Below are 23,286 nucleotides of genomic sequence, written 5' to 3'. Positions count from 1 at the left end.
GCCGCGAATAGCTCTTATCGAATAAAGAAAATTGACGATGTCTCGGAAGATCCTCGTAATTCATAGTTTTGTACTTTTCGACACCGAGGGACGCCAGCTAACCTCGTTACATATCCAATGACACGTTATCAGAAAATGCTTAGGTATATATTCCATTGTCAAAGATATGCTTCAAGAATTATAACGCTCTCACGGCATCTGACAGTGCGGTGCTTAAATAATGAATAGATAAACATAGAAATGATACAATAATAATAATAATAATAATAATAATAATAATAATAATAATAATAATAATAATAATAATAATAATAATAATACGTACGTACATACATACAAACATACATACATACATACAATAATAATAATAATAATAATAATAATAATAATAATAATATAATAAAAATAATAATATTTGTAATAATAAACATGCATGAAGTCGCGTGGCAAAACCTCTCGCGAGGTTTCCAACATCGTCGATTCATCCAACAAAATATATTAATACTATACATTCAAATTAAAAAAAGGTTACCAGAGTAACACACGTTTTTATCGATTATACTAAAGAAAAAGAAAGCAACGTACTCGAAAGAGGAAAGTAATTGGTGAATAGTATCGGTGATAGTGGTGGCGGTGATCACGACGGTGATGGTAAATCGTAACGGTGTGATGGATCGCAATGGTGATGGTACAGGTGCATTTAGGATAGGAAGGAATCGTTTCTGAATCACGAAACACGCCGTGGAAAAGGAAACGGCGTGAATGAAACGATACAGAGAGGAACAGGGCCGAGCAAATGATTCGTTACGTCGTTTCACTACGATTCACTACGGCTACTCGCTACTACAGCTTAACACTACTACGCTTCTATTCAGCAAAATCAAATAAAAACGTCGGAGAGCGACTGAGAAACAGCTGTTTTCTACAGATTTCTTACCGTTTTTCATCGAACGATCGTAATATTCAAGGACGTGCTTGACGACGTCGAGGACGTCGATCGAACATCTTTAGAAGACTGTCCCGAAGAGGGAGATCAAGTTAAACGAGAAGATGGCGCGTCTGTCCAGCTTTCGTCGATTTCATGGAAACGCGAATCATTTGGCTGCACGAAGGTTGAACCGAGAAACTAGAAGAATCAAGTTGTCAGTCTTTTTAGCGCGCGCGCACGCGCGCGCGCTCTCTCTTCGCAACCTCTCGTCGTCCTTCAGGCAGGCGGCCTCTCGACCTCACCATCGTCAAAATCGAACATAAATCGTACGCGTTGCTTAATCGCGTGTGTTTAACCCTGCCGCGCTTCTCTTTTCTGCTTCTCGCCGCTTCCACTTTTCCACCTATCGCGGCTCTTCTCGACTTTCCACCAAGATAGTAGTCTCGAGTCCGAGCAAAATACGAGAGAATCGTCCGTCGTCGACGAATTTTACGTTGAACGTTTCTTCGAGACAGTCTTATTTGCAACGAGCAGGGTTAATAAGAGAAACGAAATAAGGTAATACGCGAAGGAAAAGGTGCGTTAAAAGAAAACAAAAGGGGACGTTCTCGAGGGAAACGATCGAGAAACAAAGGTAAGAAGAATCGATTAAGCGAACAAAACTTCGACTGTCGTCACTGTCGTACTTAAAATACCGTATCTTAAGACGAATGTTCGTCGGAGTTGTCGTTGATTGCTATGAAAAAAAAAAAAAAGAGAAACACATACATATAAATATGTATACAATATAATATATATATATAAAAAGAACATATGCATAACCACCTTAAAAGAGGGAGAATAGAGAACGACACGTAAGGATAAAGAGGATTTGGAGAAGTCGATGCAGAATTGTCCGTCGTTAAATAGGAAAAATCTTCAAAGTTCACAGGCTTGCGAAAGCTTCAAGAACGGACAAGCCTTGACAGCGTTGCCGATCGACACTGTCGATTATCGTCGTCCTTGGATCAACGAGTAATCCGAGGCAGTGCAAAGGTCTAGGAATCGATCGAATACTCCGCGTTATTTTCCAATTACGTATGCATGTGAGAGGAGAAAAAAAAGAGAGAGAGAGAGCGACGAAACAAGCTCTCGCAGGCGTCGATTCGTCCGTAAATCGGCCAAGTCGATGGAAAAATCCTATCGCTCTGGGTTGGAAGAAAACGAACGAGACTGAACGGCGGTGTTCGTGGAGTGCGATTAAGCCGAGTTTCAGTCCCGAGTTCCGCCGGATCAATCGTTAGCGCGATTCGACTAAGATACATGCAGAAACATAACGCATCCGAGGTTTTCGGAAACACGCACCTCGCGGTTTTTCTTCGGGAAATTCACGGAAAGGAGAATGGAGCGGGAAGTGTGAACAAGGGTATGAACGGATCCGGTGTTCCGGATTTTAACGGCCAAACTTTCAAACATTCAATATGTTTGGGTGTCTAAATAAGGAATAGACGCGGTGCAACCATGGATGGTTTAACAATCTTGTTGAAAAGTTACGAGAAAAAACTTTTTTTCTTTTCTTTCTTTTACTAGCGAAACGAAGGAAAACGAAAATAAAGGTAAACACAAAATCGGCAGATCGATGATTTCCATATCTTCGAATGCTCTGGATTTTGCATTGTGGAGAAACTTAAGCGCGATTACACCATATCTCGGACAGAAACTTGGTAAACGTAATTGTCGTAAACAGAGCGAGATGTGGATGATTCGTTCGCGTGTTGCAACCAGTAATCGCGAGTATCTGGTATTCTCGTGGTAACGTTTCGGCAAAGTTTTAAACGACCCATGTTTGCGTAACATCGTTTTCCTATTTAGATCCATGGAACGTACCGACAAAGTTTCGATGTCGCAGAAACTGGTACACCCTGTATTTTCATGGAAAAAGGGAGACGTAACCGACAAGAACTGACAGATAGGGAGTAAAATGGGAGAGGCTGGAGGGTAAGGGTGGTTGGTGAGGTTGAGGATGGAGTGACTAGCGGCGGCGAGCTCTACAACTAAACAACAACAACAGTATTTTCAGTTATAACAACATTAACAAGTAATTTTTCTGCGTGTATGCGCCTACACGTCTCGTGTGACTTTTCATTTTTAATGCGCGCGCGGCTACGTTCCGCACGCAACAAAATCGGCGTTCCAAACTCGCCTGCGTTTCTCCATTTCGTACGAGCATCTGATACGTGCTGCGCGTACGCGTTTTCAAGAGGTTTGTTGCACGCGTGCGTGTCACGAAGCGCCCATTCGCTGTCGAGAGTGCCCTACGAGTTTCCATAAATTCACCATCGGTTTCTTTCCCGTCTTTTTTCTCTCGTCAAATCCTCGAATCCTCGTTCGAAGAATCGTCGCGTTTAATCGTCGCGGTTAATCGTCCGAAGCGCGTACCCGCGTGAAAGACGTCACGCCTGTCCGTGAAAGCGACAGAGAACGTAACTCGTTCGCCGGTTATCGTCTAGTCGGCGCGCAGCTTGGTCGCACGCGCGTACGCGCCCATGTCCGTGTAAATAAGGCCTGTCATCGTCTGAAATTTCGACAGCTGTCGGGTCAACGCGTGTTCGCTCGCGTACGCTTGCATCTTGTTGTTTCGTCTCGTAATCGAAGTTTCGTAAACGGAAGTGAGGTGGTGGTGGTTCGAGCGGGCGAAGATGGATAGGTAAAGTGAGCGCGAGCGGTGATGGTAGGTGGGTGAAGAAGAAGATAGGCAAGTGTAAGTAAAAAAAGATCCATGAGATCGTGGCTGTGTGGCCGTCGAAACGATGGCGATAAAAACGACAACGACTACGACTACGACAACGACAACAATGAAAACGACGACAGACGATCGTTGTCGGCGTCGTGATTTGTCGCTGGTCTACATGCCGATCGGCGGTACTTGTACGTAACGATAAATGTAGAGTCGATAATCCTTGCTGGCTAGCACGACCGATCCGTCGTCCATTAAAGCCACATCGAAACATTGGGCATGCTTGACCTTGCTCTCCAGAGCGGAAACCAGTTGACCGTCTTGAGTGAAGATGGTCAGATTGAAGTTATTATGATTGTCTGCTATCAGTATCTCGCCGACGGCGTTGATCCCTACCCCGATCGGGTAGTTGGTGATCCCTTCTCCGCCGATCTGTCGCAGATAGGCGCCCTCGTAATTGAACACCTTCACGCAATGCGCGCGATTGTCGCTGATGAATATCTCCTGTTTGTCGTTTACCACAACTCCGTTTGGAAACTCCAGGTGCTTCGAGCAGCCGAACTTCTGTAGCACGTTGCCGGTCTGGTCGAAAATTATCACGCGCATCACTTTGCATTCCACGACGACTATGCGTCCCTTCGAGTCGACCGTTACACCGCGCGGATGCTGCAAGATGTTCGCCCCAAATTTACGCACGAACTGACCGTACTGGTTGTATATTTGTATCTGATGGGTCGGCGAGCGTTCGGTAACGATTATGTCGCCGGACGTTTTCACCACGGCCACTCGGTTCGGGTACAGCAACTGGCCGTCGCGTTTTCCACACTCGCCGAATTGGAATTTAAATCTGCCTTCTTTGTCGAATATTTGGATTCGATGATTGTTCGTGTCGGCCACGATAATGTCGTTCTGCGCGTTCACCGCGACCCCGGACGGCTCGGTGAACTGTCCCTCCATTACCCCGAACTCGCCAAACTTGCAATGATAGATCATCTTCTGTCGCTTGATCTGCGACTTCGGTGGGAATATCACGGCGGCGGACATCAGTTTCGACGTCAGGTCTAAAACGGGGTCGGAGGACGCGGCGTTCGCTGCCACAACGACGGACGTCGCCATTGGAAAGTGGTCGTTCGTGGACACCACCGGAAAGGCGTCGCTGCCTCCGTTGCTCCATTTCTCGTAAGGATTCGCGTTTATACCGTTCAAAGTGAGGTCGCTGATTGTGGTGGGAAACGGGCCCAGGCTGTTGGCCGAGCTGAAACGCTTCGTGATCACCGTGTTATTGGACTCGAAGGACGATGGCGACGTGGACGAAGCGCAGGTAGAGCCGGATGATATCAGGCCGTTGCTGTAAGATCGATCCAGGAGCAAACCACCCAAAGTACCGATGCTACTAGATCCACTGTTGGCGTTGCTTCCGCCGTTCCCGTTGTTCGACATCGCTGTTGGTCGAGCGATGGGTGGCTGTTTGCCGATCGGGCCGGCGTTGCTCTCGTTGTTGCTACGAACGTAGCCGAACGTGTTTCGCACGCCTACCTGAATGGCCTGGTAGTTGCTGACGAACTCGAGGTCGGCAGTCTGACCGACGACGTCCGGCGTGTAACTGAGCAGCAACTGTAGTTTCGAGTCGAGAAGCTTCTTCACCATCAGCACTTCGGTAACGGTGGCGTACTTGGTCAATCGTTCTACGAACTCGCAGGTCTGCAGCATCTTGTCGGCCATGTCGTTGGCTTTCTGCGTCAGAACGCCGAGAGATATTTGTTTGGTGGAGAAGACCGATTCCAGCTCCTTCAGTAGTTCTTGCTTACGTTCCTCCAGCATCGATCGATAGAACTGGAAAGTGTCGTTGATCTCGTTCTGCGCCTTGTGATACTGCACTTGTAGTCGCGCTGCGCCGTGATCGGCTGCCTTCACGGCAGCTCTCACGTCCGCGGCTTTCGCTTTGCACTCCTGAACCACTCGTGCCATCGCTTCCAGCTGCTGCGACCCTACCTCGGAGATGTGCGCGCAGTCATGCAACGGGCCAGGATGATCGGCGATGGCGCACTCTTTGCAGACTAACGCTGTGCAAGTACGGCAGAAGTATTTTTGCTCCTGCTTGTGCCGGGGACAGTAAGGTACTTTCTCGCTGTTTCCGCTAGCGTGAAGATTGATCACCAGATTGTTCTTCGGGAGTTCGGTGGTAGCGGAGCTGGTGGTCACCGTTTCGAGCTTCGAGTCGCCTAGATTGAGCACGCGATGGCCCTCGAAGCAATGCATAAATTGGTGCGCCATCACGCAATTTGGGCAGAGAAAATTCGCACAGTCGAAGCAACGAGCTACAGCGTCGGATTCCGTGGACTTGCAACCGGTACAACGAACTCCACCGGCGCCTCCTAATCGGCACCGCGGACAGGGTGCCTCTCCAGGTTTCTGCGAGTCGAGGCAAAGGTCGCAGCTGTCGACGTCACAGATCGCAGAGTCGCTCGCAGGCGGGGAACTGCCGCTCACTGTAAGCGGGGACAGCGAGGCTAGGGATCCGATGGAATTCGCGCGCGATTCCAGCGAGAGTGTCGGCGAGGCCATCTTCAGTCAACCGGCATCCCTGTTAACAGAAATCGATGATTTATTTTAGAAATTTTTCTCGGCTACGCCTTACTTTCCTTAACCTATCGTCGTTACTTTCGTTTTCTTACAAACAACTAGATCACGATCTCTACTTTTTCCTTCGGTTCTGCGTACAGATCGCCATTACCGCTTTTAATTGCTCTCTTATTTGTCATGGCGCAAACGATCGTTCCGACTGCGAGTTGCATTTTAGCGGGAAAATTAGGCTACGGCATCGAGATCGTATCTTCCGACACTTTACTAATAGTCTTTTTTTTTTTAACGGAATGACCTGTGTTTTTCTCCTCGCCGTTAAAGAGGTGAAATTAAAACGCGTCCAACCACGTTGACTTTCTCTCGAAACATATTTTCATATCGTGACAAACGAGAGAACAATTAAAGGGGGCAGAGTTAGGTAAAACATACTCTGTACTTTTGTCTTCATCTTTTATGTAACTTTAATATTTACGTCGTTGAATCCGTGATCCGTTAAACGCGCATCGTACGCTAAACTAAATAAGCGAATAAATTTGTTCGCGTTGATCACATCTATATGTATCCTGAAGAGTCGATCTTACTCGATGCTAAAACACTACTATTGCCATAAGAATTAACGTTTTTAAACTTGCCGACTTTTCCTACGATATACGAGAAATTAATTTTTCAATATCTATTCCTCTTTCCATTCCGTTTCTTCTGAGAAATATAAACATACATAGCCTATCTTCATCCATCGCGACCGATCGTTTAACCGGTTGAAATACTTATATCATGCTACGAATATCGAGAATCTTGGGGACAAGTGCAATTTATTATGATAATGATCATAATCTTATCGGCATGGAACGCGTTAAGTAAAGATATCGCAACGACGATAAAGGCACGAAAATCTGCGTCGAACTGCTAAAAATGTTTTTTCACGATTACCAAACTACGCGTTAGTTCCTAGTATTTACACGGTATTTAATGATTTCCGGTGGGAACATTTAAAAAATCATATATGGTCGTGCAAAAACTCGAGAGTCACCAGGTAACGGAATCTTGGTGTTCGTCGTCCGAGATCAATTTGCGCACGAAACCGTTTACCGTAACGATGCTGAAGCAGCGATTGTCCGACAGTCGCAACGGCCTACAGTCGCAATGCGAACGTAAAAACATAGCGATCACCGGCGTGACCCGTTTGTCATTTATCGGCATCTCGCCCACAATGGCACATGCCGGAAGTTGTTTCTGCGTAATCGTTGAATCGTCTTCGCGAGTCAACTCCGACGCGAACTTGTCTCTCTACTCTTTGCAGATCACTCGCCAACGATTCATCACGGAAAAATGTCGCCTCTCTAATTAAATCGGTCGACTGGATGGTCCTGTTTTACTCGATTGCTGGTAGGTAGATGGACAGACGAGAGAGCAAAAGGAGGAAAAAGGCAGTAGCCTGCGAGTCCAAGGTCACGAATGCGAAGGTTGTCGCGTCTCTTCTAGTTGGCACGACTGAGTTCCACGCATTCGCTTTTCCACGGATCGAACGTCTGCGTTCTCCTTAAAAATCGTAGGAGAAACTTCTTGTAACAAAACTTGGATATTTGACGGAAAAAGACGTTTCGTGGATTTCTACGTCTTCGGGTCGTCGGAGATCTCGTTATCTCGTCGAGTTTCGAATTCTTCGTGTGTTGACCCGGCTTTTTAATTTCCAGCACGAAATTCCTTCGTATTTCTCGCAAAATTATAAAACTTTAGTACTGCACGATTACATCGTCGCTCATTATGGAGTACTCGCATTGTACGGTATGGTAAATGTTGTACAATATTTACGTACTTTTGTATCGTATTTTATCGTAATACGTGATAAGAGGTTAGTATATTTACGAAGCAGATAGGGATAAGTATACTCGACAAAGGAAGGAATTAACGCGTCTACTACCGTCTAAGAAGTCTTCCAACGACAGAAGAATACGATTCGATCGAAAAGAACGCAGAAACTTTATTATAAAATCTTTCGGCAAAATTGGCCTTAACCTTGAACTTCAATTTCGCGGCAAGCTTTTCAGCAGATCGATCCATCGAGCTGAAGATGTAAGATCCATCTACTACGGCCAGCGTAAAGCATTTTTCTACGCTCTGTACATAGAGCGGATAGACGAGAAGAGAATGACGGCGACGACAGCGTGGAGAAAAGCGAGATGGGTAAAGAGGCAAAAGCAAGGAAGGAAGGTGGAAAGGAAAATGCGCGAATAACCGAATGGATGGAACAAAGAGCGTCTGGCCGCTCCAGGAAACGCTTCTGAAGTCGGGCTAGCTACTCTTCTCTCTGGTACGCGGTACCTTCGTGCAGGAATTTTGATCGAGTCCCAAGATAAAAGGTGAATGCTCCTAAGGGAAGCACTTGCGGACTCGAGGTCGCTAGAGGCTACATTTAACATAGCGAATATCAAAAGAGGCGTATTTCGAGAACAATGGAACATGGTTATTTCGCTTTTAATCGCGAATAATCCAGCAAATTTATTTCAATGGATTATGTCACGAGAGTGTCTCGGGGACGAGTAATATTTAAAAAGAGGAACGTTCTACTTCAATTCATTAAACCTGTATATGTAATTATAATTAAGTTTAAACAACTGGTTCGCTCGCGCATAATTTACCGCGTATAATGAGCAAACACAGCAAAGCGCGGGTATCGAACGTTTCGAATTGTACGTCGACGATGTCGAATGACGATAAAGGAATACTTTGTCTCCATAGCGAAGCTAATGTCACCTCGGATAAGACCACGTTGTGCGTTGTTTAAAAATTCTGTCGACAAATCCGGCGAAGTTTGCAATCGACAAAATCCGAAGTACCAGCGAACTGCTCCTGCGCGAGAACGATAGCCGACGACGATATCAGACGAATACCCATCTTTTCTTCGCATCTTCGCATCTTGGATAAATGTTAATGATAGTAATACGTTTTCCTTGAAAGATGTTTTCGATGCTTAATATTTGTATCGTTTTCTCGAAAGTTAAGGTCCTTTTGGGGTGTTTCAGCGTCGACCCAAAGCATCGAATGCACGCACAGTCGAGATCTCGCGATTCTTGCCATCCTCCTTGTTGGATATCCTGCAAGAATTTCTCGTTCGCAAACAAGTCCAAAGATGGCCATTTTTTAAGATCCTTCTTTGGCGCGCTAGTCATTTAGACTGGTTTGGTAGTTCCAGCGTTACTAGAGCGAGGATTTCTAGCAGGAAGTAACAATGGGAAATTGTAAATCGAAAATGAAGCAGAGAGGCTAGGAAAGGGGAAGAATAAGGGGAAGAATAAGGGGAAGGATAAGGGGAAGGTAAATGGGAAGGGGAACTTGAAAGGGAAGGGAAAAGGAAGGAGACGAGGGAAGAGGCAGCATGGAAGAGCGCGGTGCCGGAGGTAGAGTGCGTGCACCCCGATCGATGAACGTCGTTCAGGGGTCACGCCGAGCTGAGCCGAGCCGAGCCGTGCCACGCCGCGTTTCCCCTCCCAGTGCTTGCCAACTCATAGACCCCACAAGTGTATTGACTCCCTACTCCCCGCCATGTTCCTCGTACAGCCGCTGTCACTCGAAAAGGAGAGAGGGAGAAGAGACGAAAAGAATACCTATAGCTGTGACCGCTGCGATCTACGACCTTGGACGAGAAAGGTCTCTCGAATCAGCCTGGCGAGTCACGGGGAAAATCTCTTAGCCGTCCACCATGTCGATACTCTCTCTTCCTACTTTATTCGCCACCATTTTCCACTTACCGTTGAACGTTATCTCTGGCTACGATTATTCTCGACAGCTTTAACCAGATACTCGAATAATACCATTTGGTAACTAGATTACGGATTTTCATGCGAACGTGCGAGGAACGCACGTGACGCGAGAAAATAGATGAAATATCCAATGCGATACTTGGCAAGTGAAACAATTTTCTGCCGAGGTTCTATTTTTTAAATTATATTCTCAAAACTTACGATTAACAAACCGATCGAGATAAAGTTTGGTGGGTGCTATGTTAAGAGGTAGATAGCGAACTGAAACTGTGAAATTTTTATTTCGATAAACCGTGCACGTTCGAAAGCTACCAGTCTCTTCGTATATACACGCGTAACAGATTTTCCACGATATTGGACATTTAGCGACTGACGCGTTTTATCGCTTGATGCAATTACCAGTTACGGTTCAAGGATACATACGAGCAATCAAACGTAGCTCGGTGGTTGTAATCGTTTTACGTTTTGTTCGCGCTCCTGCTCGCTAACACGACAGATATTCCGATTAGATCCGATTAGATTGGATCAGAGCCGAATTAGACTTCGGTTAGTTCTAATTACCCAACTTGCTGACTAACAGGCTATTGGTAATAGCTGGAAAATCTGTCACGAGGATCAACTGCCCGACGCGTGAATTAACACCAAAGCTGACATTTCGCATTTCCAATTTGTCTTCTTTCTCCACGATATCGGTTAAATTTTACCTCGATCGACCACCAATGCTACTTTAAAAAGTGTTTGTAACTTGTTTGGATATTTGTTTTATGAAAACAACGTCTTTTCTCGTTTCCTTTAGAAATCTAAATGCGTTATTTAAACCGATGCAACGATAAAAATACTACGAGAATCTTTTCCGCTGCGTGCAAGAAGGAGAAGAATCCGCGGTTCCTCGAAGAAGAAACAGATTTATATCTTTCAAACGTGAAATGCATTTACTCCTACTAGTTAACAAAATAAGCAGAGTTACCGGCAATACGGATAATGTAAAATGGTAATTCGGCTTTCTTCTTTCTTATTTTCTTTCGCTTCCGAGGAGGAAGATTGTGGTGTACCATGGTCTCTGTACGCTCCACAACAGTGTAAACCAGCGTCCGTGTACACGACAACGGCATTAATTCTACCGGCTGTCTAGGCGATTGGATCTCTTCAGGAAGAACGCTCTCAAGGGCGAACCATAAATCTTATCGCTCCTCGCCGGGCCACATTTGTAAGCCAGTACCTAGCAATCACGCCTAAGTGCATGGAGGAAATCGCGAGAGGCGACAAGGTGGTTTGCACAGTTCTTCCCGTATCCTTTTACACGTAATTGCGTCTACGTAACGCACGCCATATAGTATCGGAAGTGGCTTTATTTCTGCGGTTAGCCGCGTAACCGCGCGGTTATCGTCCAATCGCTTTCCAACAATTATTTTACATTTTACCAAGAGCATCGTGTCCATCTGCCAAAAGCAACCTCCTAGGCGGATCTTTTCAGTCGTTTTCGAGCGAGCTAGAAGCTGACGAGACTCGAAGGAGCTCGACAAAGTGAAATTACACGAGGACACACGACTTTTGCGATGTTTTAGTTTATACATTCAGGAATCGAACACAGACAAATTAGTAGAAGAACGACACCAAGCGTCCGTAAGGCTCGCGCAAAACGTAGAAGCGTAACGTGAAAACGTTGCAGATTTTGGCTACTTTGTATCCATCTTCAACATCTTTATATTCAGCTTTATATATAGAACGATATTGCTATTACGTTAAAGTAAAAAAGAAAGAGGGAAGAAAGATGGCTGGCGCGCTTTTATCGAGAGGAATCTTGGTAACTACGTTTTCTCGCTCGATTAGCGACGCATCGATAAAGAAAACTTCTGTCGCGAACATTTCCTGCACTCTTTATTCCACTTGTGCGAAACAACTGCAGTTTTATGCGTATCATTTCTTCGAAAATTTACTTTATCCATCCAACATTGTACTCGCAATATAGTTTGCACATTTAGTACGTTTTTACGTACTACGCGCATTTTCGTCGTCTTGCATTTCCTATAAACGCACAGAAATCCGCAGTCTAGAAATAACACACTGCATAGACTACACATCGTTCCTCGATTATTAACATTCGCGAAATTCTAAAGGATCGTGAAACAAACGTCGAGTATCTGCCAAAAATACTATCGCGTATTTAGCATCAACTAGATATTTTGGTCGAAATGAATACTTGAAAGTGTCTGAAAGAAAACAAAGAATTCTATCGTTCGCGCGTAGAGGAAGAAAAGTTCTGTCGTGAATATTCTCCACGCTACTTATCCTACTTATGCGAAACAACACTTTATGCGCTGCATGTCGCTCCTCTGTTATTCAAATTTATAAAATCGTCGTGAAATATATGACGTGAAAAATATCATCAGTATAAAAGTATACAAAGCACTTGAACGTCATCGAACGATATATTTTCGAACTTTCGTCGTAAATATTTCGATCGAGGTGAGCGCTTTGAAGCGCGCGGAAAGATAAGTACGAAAGAAGGAAAATTGGATTATTGCTCTATACGGACAAAGACGATTTCTATCCTGAACATTTCCCGCACCCTCGTTCTACTTAGGTGAAATAACGCTGCTATCATTGAAATTTACGAAATCTCGAGAACCGTGAAACCTATCTATCGAGAAAATGTTATCGTGAGATATATTTGCATGAAAAATATTATAATATATACAGCATCGACGTTCAGCGATTATAAGAAGCTTAACGACGTATTTTCAAATTTTCGTCGTAAACATTTCGATGGAGATACAAGCGCTTTGAAGTGCGCGAGAGAAGAAATTTGAAGGAAGGAAAATCGGATTATCGGGAAGATGATTGGAGTTGCTGGGCAAGTAACGATACGTTTTCGAGGCAAGACTGCAGCCCCTCGGTTGAATGCACTGTAGGAAGGGGTGGCGGACGGCGCGTCTGGTTTCTATGGAAACACTGCATCGACCTCCCCAACCCTTCGACAGGGGGTTCCGACGAGGATCGGGTCCGTCACCGATGGTGGTGGGATTGACGAAGGTGGGGTTAACCGCCCCTGGAGAACGCTAACTGCCGGTGCATCGCCCTTCGACGCAACACGGCAATGCGTATTTCTCGTTTACAGGGCGATGAAAAGTTATCGCGAAACAAACAACGTATAAATCTTTCGTTTAATCTTGGTTTTATGTGCGCTCGTTGCAACACAAAAATACTACACGGCTGGTAATTTATACCATATACTAGACATATAGGGCATCCCGCGTAACGCCACTCGCTATTTTTCTGCCATTCGCGGTCATGCGACGAAAAATATTCCCAACCGTCGTACGACGATGTACTACGAACGACGATAAAAATATTCCGAAAATACCATGTTCTCATATGGAAAGCGAGGTCAGCTTGGCTGACGCAAATAGAACAATACGTTGCTTCTTTAACGAGATCGTAGCGGACTTTATCAAGAATTCACAAAGCATATTACATGATATTTTGACTAACTCGATACCAGGCTTATGGCACGCTTTATTTCAACGTTCGTTCAAATTGCGCGTCTATTCTGCTCTTTTGCAGAAATTCGGACGATCTGCTGTTATTCAAGTGGCTGAACGTACGACTCTACGTGATATAGTAATTCTCTGTTTCTGAAATACGTCGACGAGGGAAATATCGCTACGCTGTAAATCTAGTACCGAGTGCAGATGATACAAAATATCGCGAAACGCGCATTTCGAATCTGTCAGAGAATCCCCTGCAATCTCACGGAAGAAACATCATATGGTCCTAGTTTGCGTTACCCAAGGTGATCCTTGGTTTGCCTTTGGAACTATTTTCCGAATTTTTTGTCCTGCAAATGACGAGAAAATATCGAGTTTCGTCACGCGGAACACAAGTGCATACCCGTTGCTGTATTCTGCCTGAATCCCAACATGGGAAGGATGCTAAAAAAAAGCACGCGGATCGGTTGGTCGCTTTGTACACGACGTGTGCGCGTTTTGGTTTGAACGGCTTAAAAGCGGCAATTTCGGTTCGATCGACGAGCGACGCTCTGGAGGCCCGCAAAAGTGCAACAACGAGGGATAAACTGCTGGCTGAGGATTCGGCGCAAAGCGGGAAAACAGGTTGCGGGGCAGCTAGGGGTAACAACGGATAATTTGAAATCTCGCTCGGCGGAGAAGGGAAAGATTCAAAGAGAAGGAAGACGAGTGTCTGCATCTGGCATATTCGGTCGACGATGCTCCGTCAAAACTATTGCCTGTTTCTATCGACGCGACACGCGGTTTATCCAACGATTAAATACAGAAATGGCACGGCAGGAAAGACACGGCATTCGTTCCGAGTGGAATTCGTCGAATGCTTGAAAGTAATTTTCGAACAAGAGATCCGTCTGGCGTTCCTTTTTACAGAAGCCTCGAAATTGGAATTATTCGTTTGTCCAGCTAATGATTAACTTCAAAGTCGAAGCAGCTTCTGACTCACGGCGTTTCAAAGCGTCTCGCAGCGAATCGTTAGCTAGGTGAAAACATTTGTTCACCGTGAGAACCGTCCAGGATAAGATCGTACAGTCCGGCGTACGCTTTCCGCGTCGTCGAACTCGTGCGAGCATGACGCTCGCGAGAGAACGGTTTTCCGGAAGTGACGCTCGTTTCGCCGTGGAACGGTTTTACGAGCGGCAATGTTACGACGCCGAGCACCGCCTGTGCACTGAACGTACCTAGGGGTCACTGTACCCGGCGATCTTCGCGATGCCGGAAGGTCGCTGTAACGCCACGCGATACAGAAAATCGATTCTGCCTCGGATTCTCTGCTGATAACTCGCGCGCAACCTTCTCCGGGCAACTTGGATGCTGTTTCACATACACACACGCCAGCCTGTTTGCTATTCGCGTTTCCAGCTCTTAATCCACGGTCTACGTTCCACCGTTCGCTAATCTCCGCCATTTCTCTTAACGAACGATCGTTTGCCAATTTCTACCGACCATCTATAAAATCCTGTCAGTCCGTTCCTACTATAATAAGCGATTTCTCTGCGTGGAATCTTAACAACATTTCGATCGGTCAACCCGTAGAATCGAGATGCAAACGTTATGCGATGCGAATTTCTATTCAAATTACAAGTACGCGACTGCTCGCCAGTTATCTCTGTTCGTAAGTATCAGAACGCTTGCGAGCATTCATAAAGAAATGATCAAAACCTTCGACCTAAGAGACCCATATATTTAATATCATAATTGAACTGTAAATTTTGTGGAAATACAGGGTGGTTGGTAACTGGTGGTACAATTTTTTTTTTTTTAATTTTTCCATCGAGACAACGATTTACAGTGAGATCCGTTATAACGAGACGCGACAAAGTGCACGCGTACCGAGCCAAAATTCAAAGTCGCTTTTCTCGAAAACAAAGTCTCGAACGAAAAATGTTTATTCTATATTTTCGACTTCTTTTTTCGCGTAGAACACCTCCTTTCCGCTTGTACCACCAGTTACCAACCACCCTGTATATATTACAGATTATTAGAGACAGAAGCTTTACGAGAAATAAAAGCTTCATGAAGATTTGTATCATCCCATAAATTTTACAGTGACTACTTCGCTTCAGATGTTTTTTATATTCCCGTGTATTACGTGCATTCCCGGCATTGCCGTGCTTTTAAAGTTTCCATAAACGTGTAAGAACCCGGGGTCTGATCGTAATAATAATAATAACCTCGTCAATTTTACGCAACGAAATTAATTCTCTTCTTGTCTGCATACGACTCGTCGTGTATCTACGTCATTTGTTCAATTCTGACATTTGTCTAATTACTTTTTTCAGTATCCTATCCAATTCACTTGTCAACGTATCATTCTAATTTACTATATTGCTATTGTGGCAATTCTTCCAAATACTATCCATCTTTTTCTTCTATCTTTGTTAAATACATTGGATCGTAGTCTTGCAAAATATAAAACTTTGATCGGTTGGTCGTTTCCTTTACCGATACTTTAGACTAACTGCGCCGACTTCTGCGAAAACCAATCCTCAAAATGACGAAAACTCGATAAAACACAGCGCGGACGTCATAATTTAGGATTTTCGTTTGGCAAAAAATTGCCAACTCACGGAACGACTCTCGTATTATACAATTATTAAAATCACCAACTTCCATTTCGGGCTTCTAATTGCCTCGCTGGGAATAACAGCGGCGTGTCGTCATCCATCCCATTAAAATCAAAACTACACCACATAGGTACGTGTCTATTATTTAATTCTTGAATATCCACCAATATTCAACATTTCACAAAAGCTTATTTTCCCCGAAAATTCAACAATGGAAATTATTATTCCGCACCACTCGATCGTAGTGCAGGATACTTTTAAATCGCGCGTTAATTGGTTTGCTATTCGCCATTAAACGAGCCATTAGGAATCATTGGAAAACACAGAGGAATATTAGAAATTTAGCTGCCTCTTTTGAAATGAAAATCTTCGAACTAGAACACAATTTCAAATCATCAAAGTTTGGTAGGTAGCTTCCAGCACAGCTTGGCCCAACTGACAAACTTGATACGAAACCAGCAGGTCTCCTAACGCTTGTGAAAGGCTGTGTAAATCTTATTCCTCCGCGTTTCAATCCCATGGACATAAATAGAATAACAAGTTTTTTTGAACAAAAGAGAAAGCATCGCGTACTTCCTATCTTACGTTCAAACGAATCAATTTAATGGAAATCTCGAATATGAGATTAAAGATAAATTAGCAGGAAGGCCGACCACGGACTAATTGTAATTGGTCTTGCAAGAAATTCCATCAAATTGCAAGACACTGTAGCAGATCGTTTTCTGTAAATGCAGATTTGATCGACCGGCTTAGTCGACCGGTGCGCAGGTAGCGCGAGATCGATCCAAGTTGAGAAAATTGAAAAAGTGATGGACAGAACGCAACGAGAATTTGCTACTAAATTTTTGTATTCGCAGGCGCAAACTTTTCTTGGCCACTTAGTCGACCAAATTTACATCTGCCGAATGAAAATGCAAAACGGTGTGCGAGGAACGGAAAATACCAGTCGAGTTAAGAATATTTTTCTCAGGGTCGGTCGGGTTCCCGGAAGTATCTCGTAATTCGAGATTCCCCACCGAGTTTCAGGATTCTCGAGAATTTTAAAATTATACAAGCTACGATATATATATATAAATAACGAAATGCGATAGATATAATATTTTATCATAAAGTAAAACGATTTATTATAATTTTGCAATTCTCGAGAACCCGGAAATTGTCGGGAATGCCAAGAACCTGGAATTGCGAGATACTTTCGGGACTCGACTGGGGATCCGCCGCTAGCATGGGGTTTCCGACATTTTCCAGTTCTGGCACACCTTTAGCATTTACACAAAGCAATTTCCTAAATTTTCTCACCAGTGGACCACTTGGTCGACCCATTTGTAGCCCCCTGCCATATGGTTCTACGGTCTCTGCCGATCGTTTCAGTACACACAGATTGCAGATATTTCGCCAAAGGCCGACGTAATATTCACAACACAGGAAGCGCGTAAAGCGTTCGAAACTCGTGAAAGAGAGGTTCAAATCACGGTTTAGAAGTTTATCAAAGTTCAAATCACAGTTTAAATGTTACCAGCACTCAGCGCTTACCGTTCGCCTAAATTTAGTTTATCCAGCGTATCATCTAACATACGGAATAACTTTGTCGGGACTTACTTATCGACTATAGTTTAACTTAAGAACTGCTTTTTCCCAAAATGTCCTAAATATGCTACAAACGCTCATTCGAGATTTCCATTCGATTCTCCTACTACTTTGCTCGTGCTGTTTATAGGCGGAATAATCTTATTGGTCGAACGGTATCCAATACCCTTCGAGTGGTCAAAGTTCAAAGCAATAAGAGGAGGAAGCAAATAGTTAATTTTTTGATCAACTATATAAAACAGACGTAATATAGTGGACATCTCCGTTTATAACGTCGGATCTCGCTTTGTTCATGAGCTTGACACTTTAAAGAGATAGGGACAGGGAGAAAATACGACACACGAACGTACCGAAAGAGGCAGACAGACAGAGAGAGAGAGAGAGAGAGAAAGAGAGAGAGAGGGTCAGTGAAGAGAGAGGTAAGGATCGAGGAAAGGATTACCGCGAGGAGCAGTAGAGGAGAAGAGAGGAAAAGAAAAAGAGGGAAAAGGTTCAAGCACCATTTGACCGGTCTCTGAATCATCGTTAAGCCAACCGTTACACGACGGCTCGTTAAATCGTATCGTAATGTGGGTGGGTCAGATGATTCGCACGGTTCAAACAACACGTCCATACAATTGTAAGAATTCCGGTTGCGATGGTAATTTAGCATAGCTCGATATAATTCCAACCAAGCGAACGTCGCGTTCCTCTCACCGCGATGTGTTAGAAAAGTTTCCAACGAAAATAAATTACCCAAGTTTTTGAAAAGATTCCTAGGAAAATAAATTTCGCCAGTCTTCTTTCGACGGAGCAGATAAAAAGATTTGAAATTTCTGCCAGACTATAGTATTTATAGCTCTCTTTTCGCGTTAAATCGGCAATACACCGTTCTGTTACCGTTTTCGGCATTCGTTGCGAAACAACAAACATCTTTCGTCACGATTCTTGATCCATACAATTTTGCTAAACCCTATGCCACGAGGGAAATTTACGAAGCGCCAAAATCATCGAGATCGCGAAACTAGCGCGAACATAATTTTTAATCGAATCGAAACAGGTAGAAACTGTTGCATCTTGTAACTTTTCGTCGTATAGATTGCGGTGTATGCAGATGCGTATCAGTGGGACGCATAAGAATGAAGTAGGGAGCCGAACGGAAACGTCTAATTTTAGAAACAAGCCTGGAATTGCCTACTCAAGTAGAATTTCAATTAAGCCTATCAATTAATTAGTATCCCTTCGAAACGAGCTGTTCTTCGCTCGTTTCGTCTTGCAGATCTTGTTAAAAATGGCACGTTGCTGCAAAATATGCAAAGGTTTACGACCCATACGTTATTACTTTTTTACTTCTTCCATTTTCTTTAGTATTCGCTCATCTTTCGTTCATCCTCCTCTTTTATCCTTCCATGGATACTCAGCATTGTGTCGTCTAATGCTATTTGAGACGATTCTAGCGGTTGTCGAAGAAAGAAGACAACATCTTGCGACACATGGCTAATAACGAGATCTGAATCACTTCGAACCTGTATAATATTGTAAAACCTGACTCGAACATCCAAATTCTTGCAAGACTTGATCAGTCTTGGATTAATAGGCCCTGTTGAAAGTTTTGATACGAGATATTCCACATTCTTGGCTCGGTAGTTTGAGAGCGGGAATGACGTTTAGGCGCAAACACATCGCAAACTTCACAGCTACGGGTAAAAAGACAGGTAAAGACGAAGTGGCCCGAGAAATCATCGTCGTCTGGACGGCAGAACCGACTTCCAAGATTCTCCAGACGTATCAAGATTCGAGGCTGAATCGAGGCTTTCGAGAATCCTTTGAGCTTGGAATCCTGTTAGAAGCGATTGAAAATTCTTGCAAAATACACGATACAGAATCGCAACGATTTTACATCGCATCGCTGTGACATAGTTGTACGCTTGGAGTTGCAAAGGCGGCGGTTGCACGGAGCTTCGACTTTACGGAGGCGCGCTTCGATATGCAGAGGTCTGGCTATCCTAAACTCGAGTTACACAAGCGAAATAATGCATTCGGCAAATAATTCGAGTTAAAGCAAGTTTTACGTAGACCTGCAGGAAGTTTTCGCAGCGGAGCGGAAGGGAACGAACAAAGTCGTAGCCTTACAGAGGTTCGATTGTATCTGCAAAGGATCCAAGAATGATTATTTTATTTCAACGGTGAGCTACCATCGTGTGTTTTCGAGCGTGGCTACAAAGGAGCAATAGGAGGATTAAAGCGAAGCAAACGAAGGGACAAGAAGCTTTACAAGAGGCATCGACGAAAAGCGCACACCTGTGGCGCGCCTAGCGATTATACACCGACAAAGGAAGTTTCGCAAGAAAGTTGTACGGTTTGTGGCTGGATGAAAATGCGATATCGTGCACGGAACTGTGGATTTTCCGCAATGGAATCACGTCGAGGAAAGAACAGTGTTTGTCCGTAAGAATAAAAGGTATCTCAACCAGAAGATATCCTATAATATCCATTTAACTATTCAAAGGATATTTTTACTCCATTTATTATGATTATTATCATCGCATTAGGCTTAGTACTCTAGGCAAGCTGTTCTAATTCGCTTTTAACATCTTGTCCGACGTTCGCTTTCGTAATTTGTCTGCTGTTTTTATTTTTGCATATTTTCGCTCCAGGTTCGTTATACATTGATCAGGATATTAATTCGATTAATTCTGGTTTTTTCCTACCACATATTTCTTCATTTACATAGCTTTCTTCCTGCCAATCTTGCTCGTGTCAGGGTTCTTTCGAATTTAATTGCAAGGTTCGTCACTGCTCTACCGATATCGTCCTTTTGAAATGGTCGAGAAATATCCAAATAACGAAGAAAACGAATTATAACACTCTGTCGTCTCAGATAAATCCGCGTGCAATTTATTAATTCGAACGTTCCACGTACTTCGATACTGTAAGCGCCAAATTTTGTAATCTGATAACCCGTTAATGAGCTGTTTGCCACAGAATAGTTTGGAAACGCTTGCGAGGCAAATACTTGAAAGTTTTAGATAAGTTGGCGTAAATTCTCATTTCTACGATGTATTTAACATGCACTTAGTATCCATTTAAATGCGTTATTAAGTCAGACCTGTCACCAAACACGATTATTGTGTTATGGAATTAATATTATCTGTGGATCGTTAAATTTTAAGCTTCTCTAACTTCAAATTCGAAGTTCTATTCGCGTTGATCAGAGTACACATTGATAAGTGGAGGGACAAGGAAAAATATATCGAATGCTACAATTTTCGAAGAATTTCCTTGAAATTCACGTTTCTTTATGTCACTTTCTCGCGGTAAATAAACTACTAGAAGTAAATGAATTGCCAAGTTACGAACCAATGCTATATTGAACGAAAATCCGTTTGATACTTGACGAAATTATCGAAACTTATTTCATGCTGTACCAAGCTATCGGTATTCGTGTACCGAAACCTAGAGAAAGTCAAATAGAATTAAAATAAAAGTTAGTCAAAATCAAACAGAACAGAAGAATCTGAATCTGAATCTGATTCGACAAAAAGCACAAAAGAAAAGCAGGAGCTATATCCTCTCTCAGTTTTTAAGAATATCGTTGCTAAATATCATCGTTCGATAGATTGGACATAAGCGTTTAACAAACAGAAAGAAGAAGCGACGTTGAGCGGTGATGCTCGTTTCTGCGATACTGCTTGGTGAAACGAAAGAAGGGAAAAGAGTATGCGGAGCATAGGCTTTCTTAATGACGGCAGAAACATAATACGGAAACATGAGGGAACATTGTTGTTGGTTCACCCGCATGCATGTCCTGCTTACGCGCGAGTTCCTATGTTCGCGCTTGTTCACGCGTACGCGCTTTTTAACGTTGGTCTATACACGCGAAGCATGAAGGTAACGGAACAAAGAGATGCGGAAAAAAGGAGTCGCTCAAGGGGAACGGATGCGAACAAACTTTAAAGGTCCAAGGGAACAAGATTTCCTTACAGTTTACAAGTTCACGCCTTCCGTTTTCCATTCGATGCTAGAGCAGCCTGCTGATTAGAAACCAATAACCACACCGAGAACTTTTATACGTTTATGGAGAATCCGAAGATTCGCGAATGCACAGAATTAGCCGGATACCCGGGTATCTCGCGAGTCATCCGGAGACACAAGATGGTCGAGTCGTTCGATACCATCCGTGGTTGGTTAGGCTACTTACGCGATACAAAGCACGCGTTGTTGGCAGTCGCTTTTAAATACTCCGATGGAGAAGCCGTCATTTTATGTCTGTGCATGTGAGAATCTAAATAAAAAAATCTCGTTTCAAACGAATCGAGACGCACAATGCAGGCGGTTATCACCTTGATGTCGTAATGACGTCCGATCAGCGATTTCTCGCAGCGAGGTTCTCAACTATCTCATCTACCTCACGATGATACCCGGGTACCTGGATAGAGGACTTACAATTAAACGCTTTGACGCACAAACAGAATGTAATTCAACATAGTTCGATGTACCGACAGAATTTGACAGTAAAATGGACGTAGAACTCATAAGTAATTTAATTAAATTACGTAACGTCGACATTATATCGTGTTCCTTGCGATTATTCTTGTATTGTTGATTTTGAAGTATACGTAGAATAACAGTTATAAAATGAGACGCGGATTCTCCGGAAATTCCCTTATCCCGGCAGTAGTTACGTCTCCCTGTTAATTGGGATACTGAAGGTTTCATGGTATAAGAAGATACGAGAAAGCGAGAGCGACGAGTATATGGCGAACCTCACACCTAATACTCGAATCCTAGACGAATCAATAACTTTATCGCTACGATTAACTAACTAACTTACAAGTAATTACAACGATACAGCTCTCCTTGCTATCTTCCTTCCAACTCCCATACTATTGCCATCGATTTACTTCTCTCGTTCCACGAAAGGCAATATCGTATATGCGTTATCACTTTTTAAGCTTTTTCTTTTCGCTGTTATTTACGTATTACCCAATGCGTGTATACATCGATTTATACAATATACGTGGGGGTGTGAAGTGCGCGAGATTTTTCCATATAGCAGTAATCCTAAAATTGAATCACTTCGATTCAAATAAATTCATACACTCGTCACTAGCTACTTTAGCTTAAATATCATTTTGTCCAAATTGATGAAATTATCTCCGCGTAGTTACTTTGGCAGATACGTAAACGGTTATTTTAAATTCGGCCATTGTACAGGGTGGTTGGTAACTGGCGGTACAAGCGGAAAGGGGGTGATTCTACGCGAAAAAAGAAGTCGAAAATATAGAATAACAATTTTTCGTTCGAGGCTTCGTTTTCGAGAAAATCGACTTTGAATTTTCGCTCGGTACGCGTGCACTTTATCGCGTCTCGTTATAACGGATCTCACTGTAGATCGTTGTCTCGATGGAAAAATTAAAAAAAAAAATTGTACCACCAGTTACCAACCACCCTGTATATTTATTTTATCCACGGGGAAAACGATGGCGATACTTTTCCAACACTGTTCTAAACGCACGCCGTCGTCAAACGCAATCATTGTACATCGACGATGATACTGTTCTCATGAACATTAATATTTATCAATGTGCGAACGTTTTTCAACAGCTATTTCATATTTTTTATATCCCAGTCACGGATA

The 23,286-nt window shown here is 43.5% G+C and overlaps 1 protein-coding gene across 2 annotated transcripts in view; it reads right to left on the bottom strand.

Annotated features, from left to right (window-relative positions):
• Nucleotides 1-366: 366 nt before the first annotated feature.
• The window catches only part of brat (tripartite motif-containing protein brain tumor), an 86,451-nt gene continuing 63,531 nt past the window's right edge, over nucleotides 367-23,286 (bottom strand). Inside the window, exons 1-2 of one of the 2 annotated variants that reach the window (XM_076618509.1) lie at nucleotides 21,630-21,833; nucleotides 367-6,228 (exon numbers count right to left, since the gene is read on the bottom strand). In XM_076618509.1, the coding sequence (XP_076474624.1) occupies nucleotides 3,813-6,209 (2,397 nt within the window). In that variant the 5' untranslated portion in view covers nucleotides 6,210-6,228; nucleotides 21,630-21,833 and the 3' untranslated portion in view covers nucleotides 367-3,812. Of the gene's footprint in view, nucleotides 6,229-21,629; nucleotides 21,834-23,286 lie in introns of those variants that run through there. The other variant, XM_033333425.2, reaches the window with a different exon arrangement.

This window comes from Bombus vancouverensis, chromosome 5, assembly GCF_051014615.1.
Source record: "Bombus vancouverensis nearcticus chromosome 5, iyBomVanc1_principal, whole genome shotgun sequence".
NCBI classification, from domain to species: Eukaryota; Metazoa; Arthropoda; class Insecta; order Hymenoptera; family Apidae; genus Bombus; species Bombus vancouverensis.
This window is presented reverse-complemented; position numbering and strand designations above follow the sequence as displayed.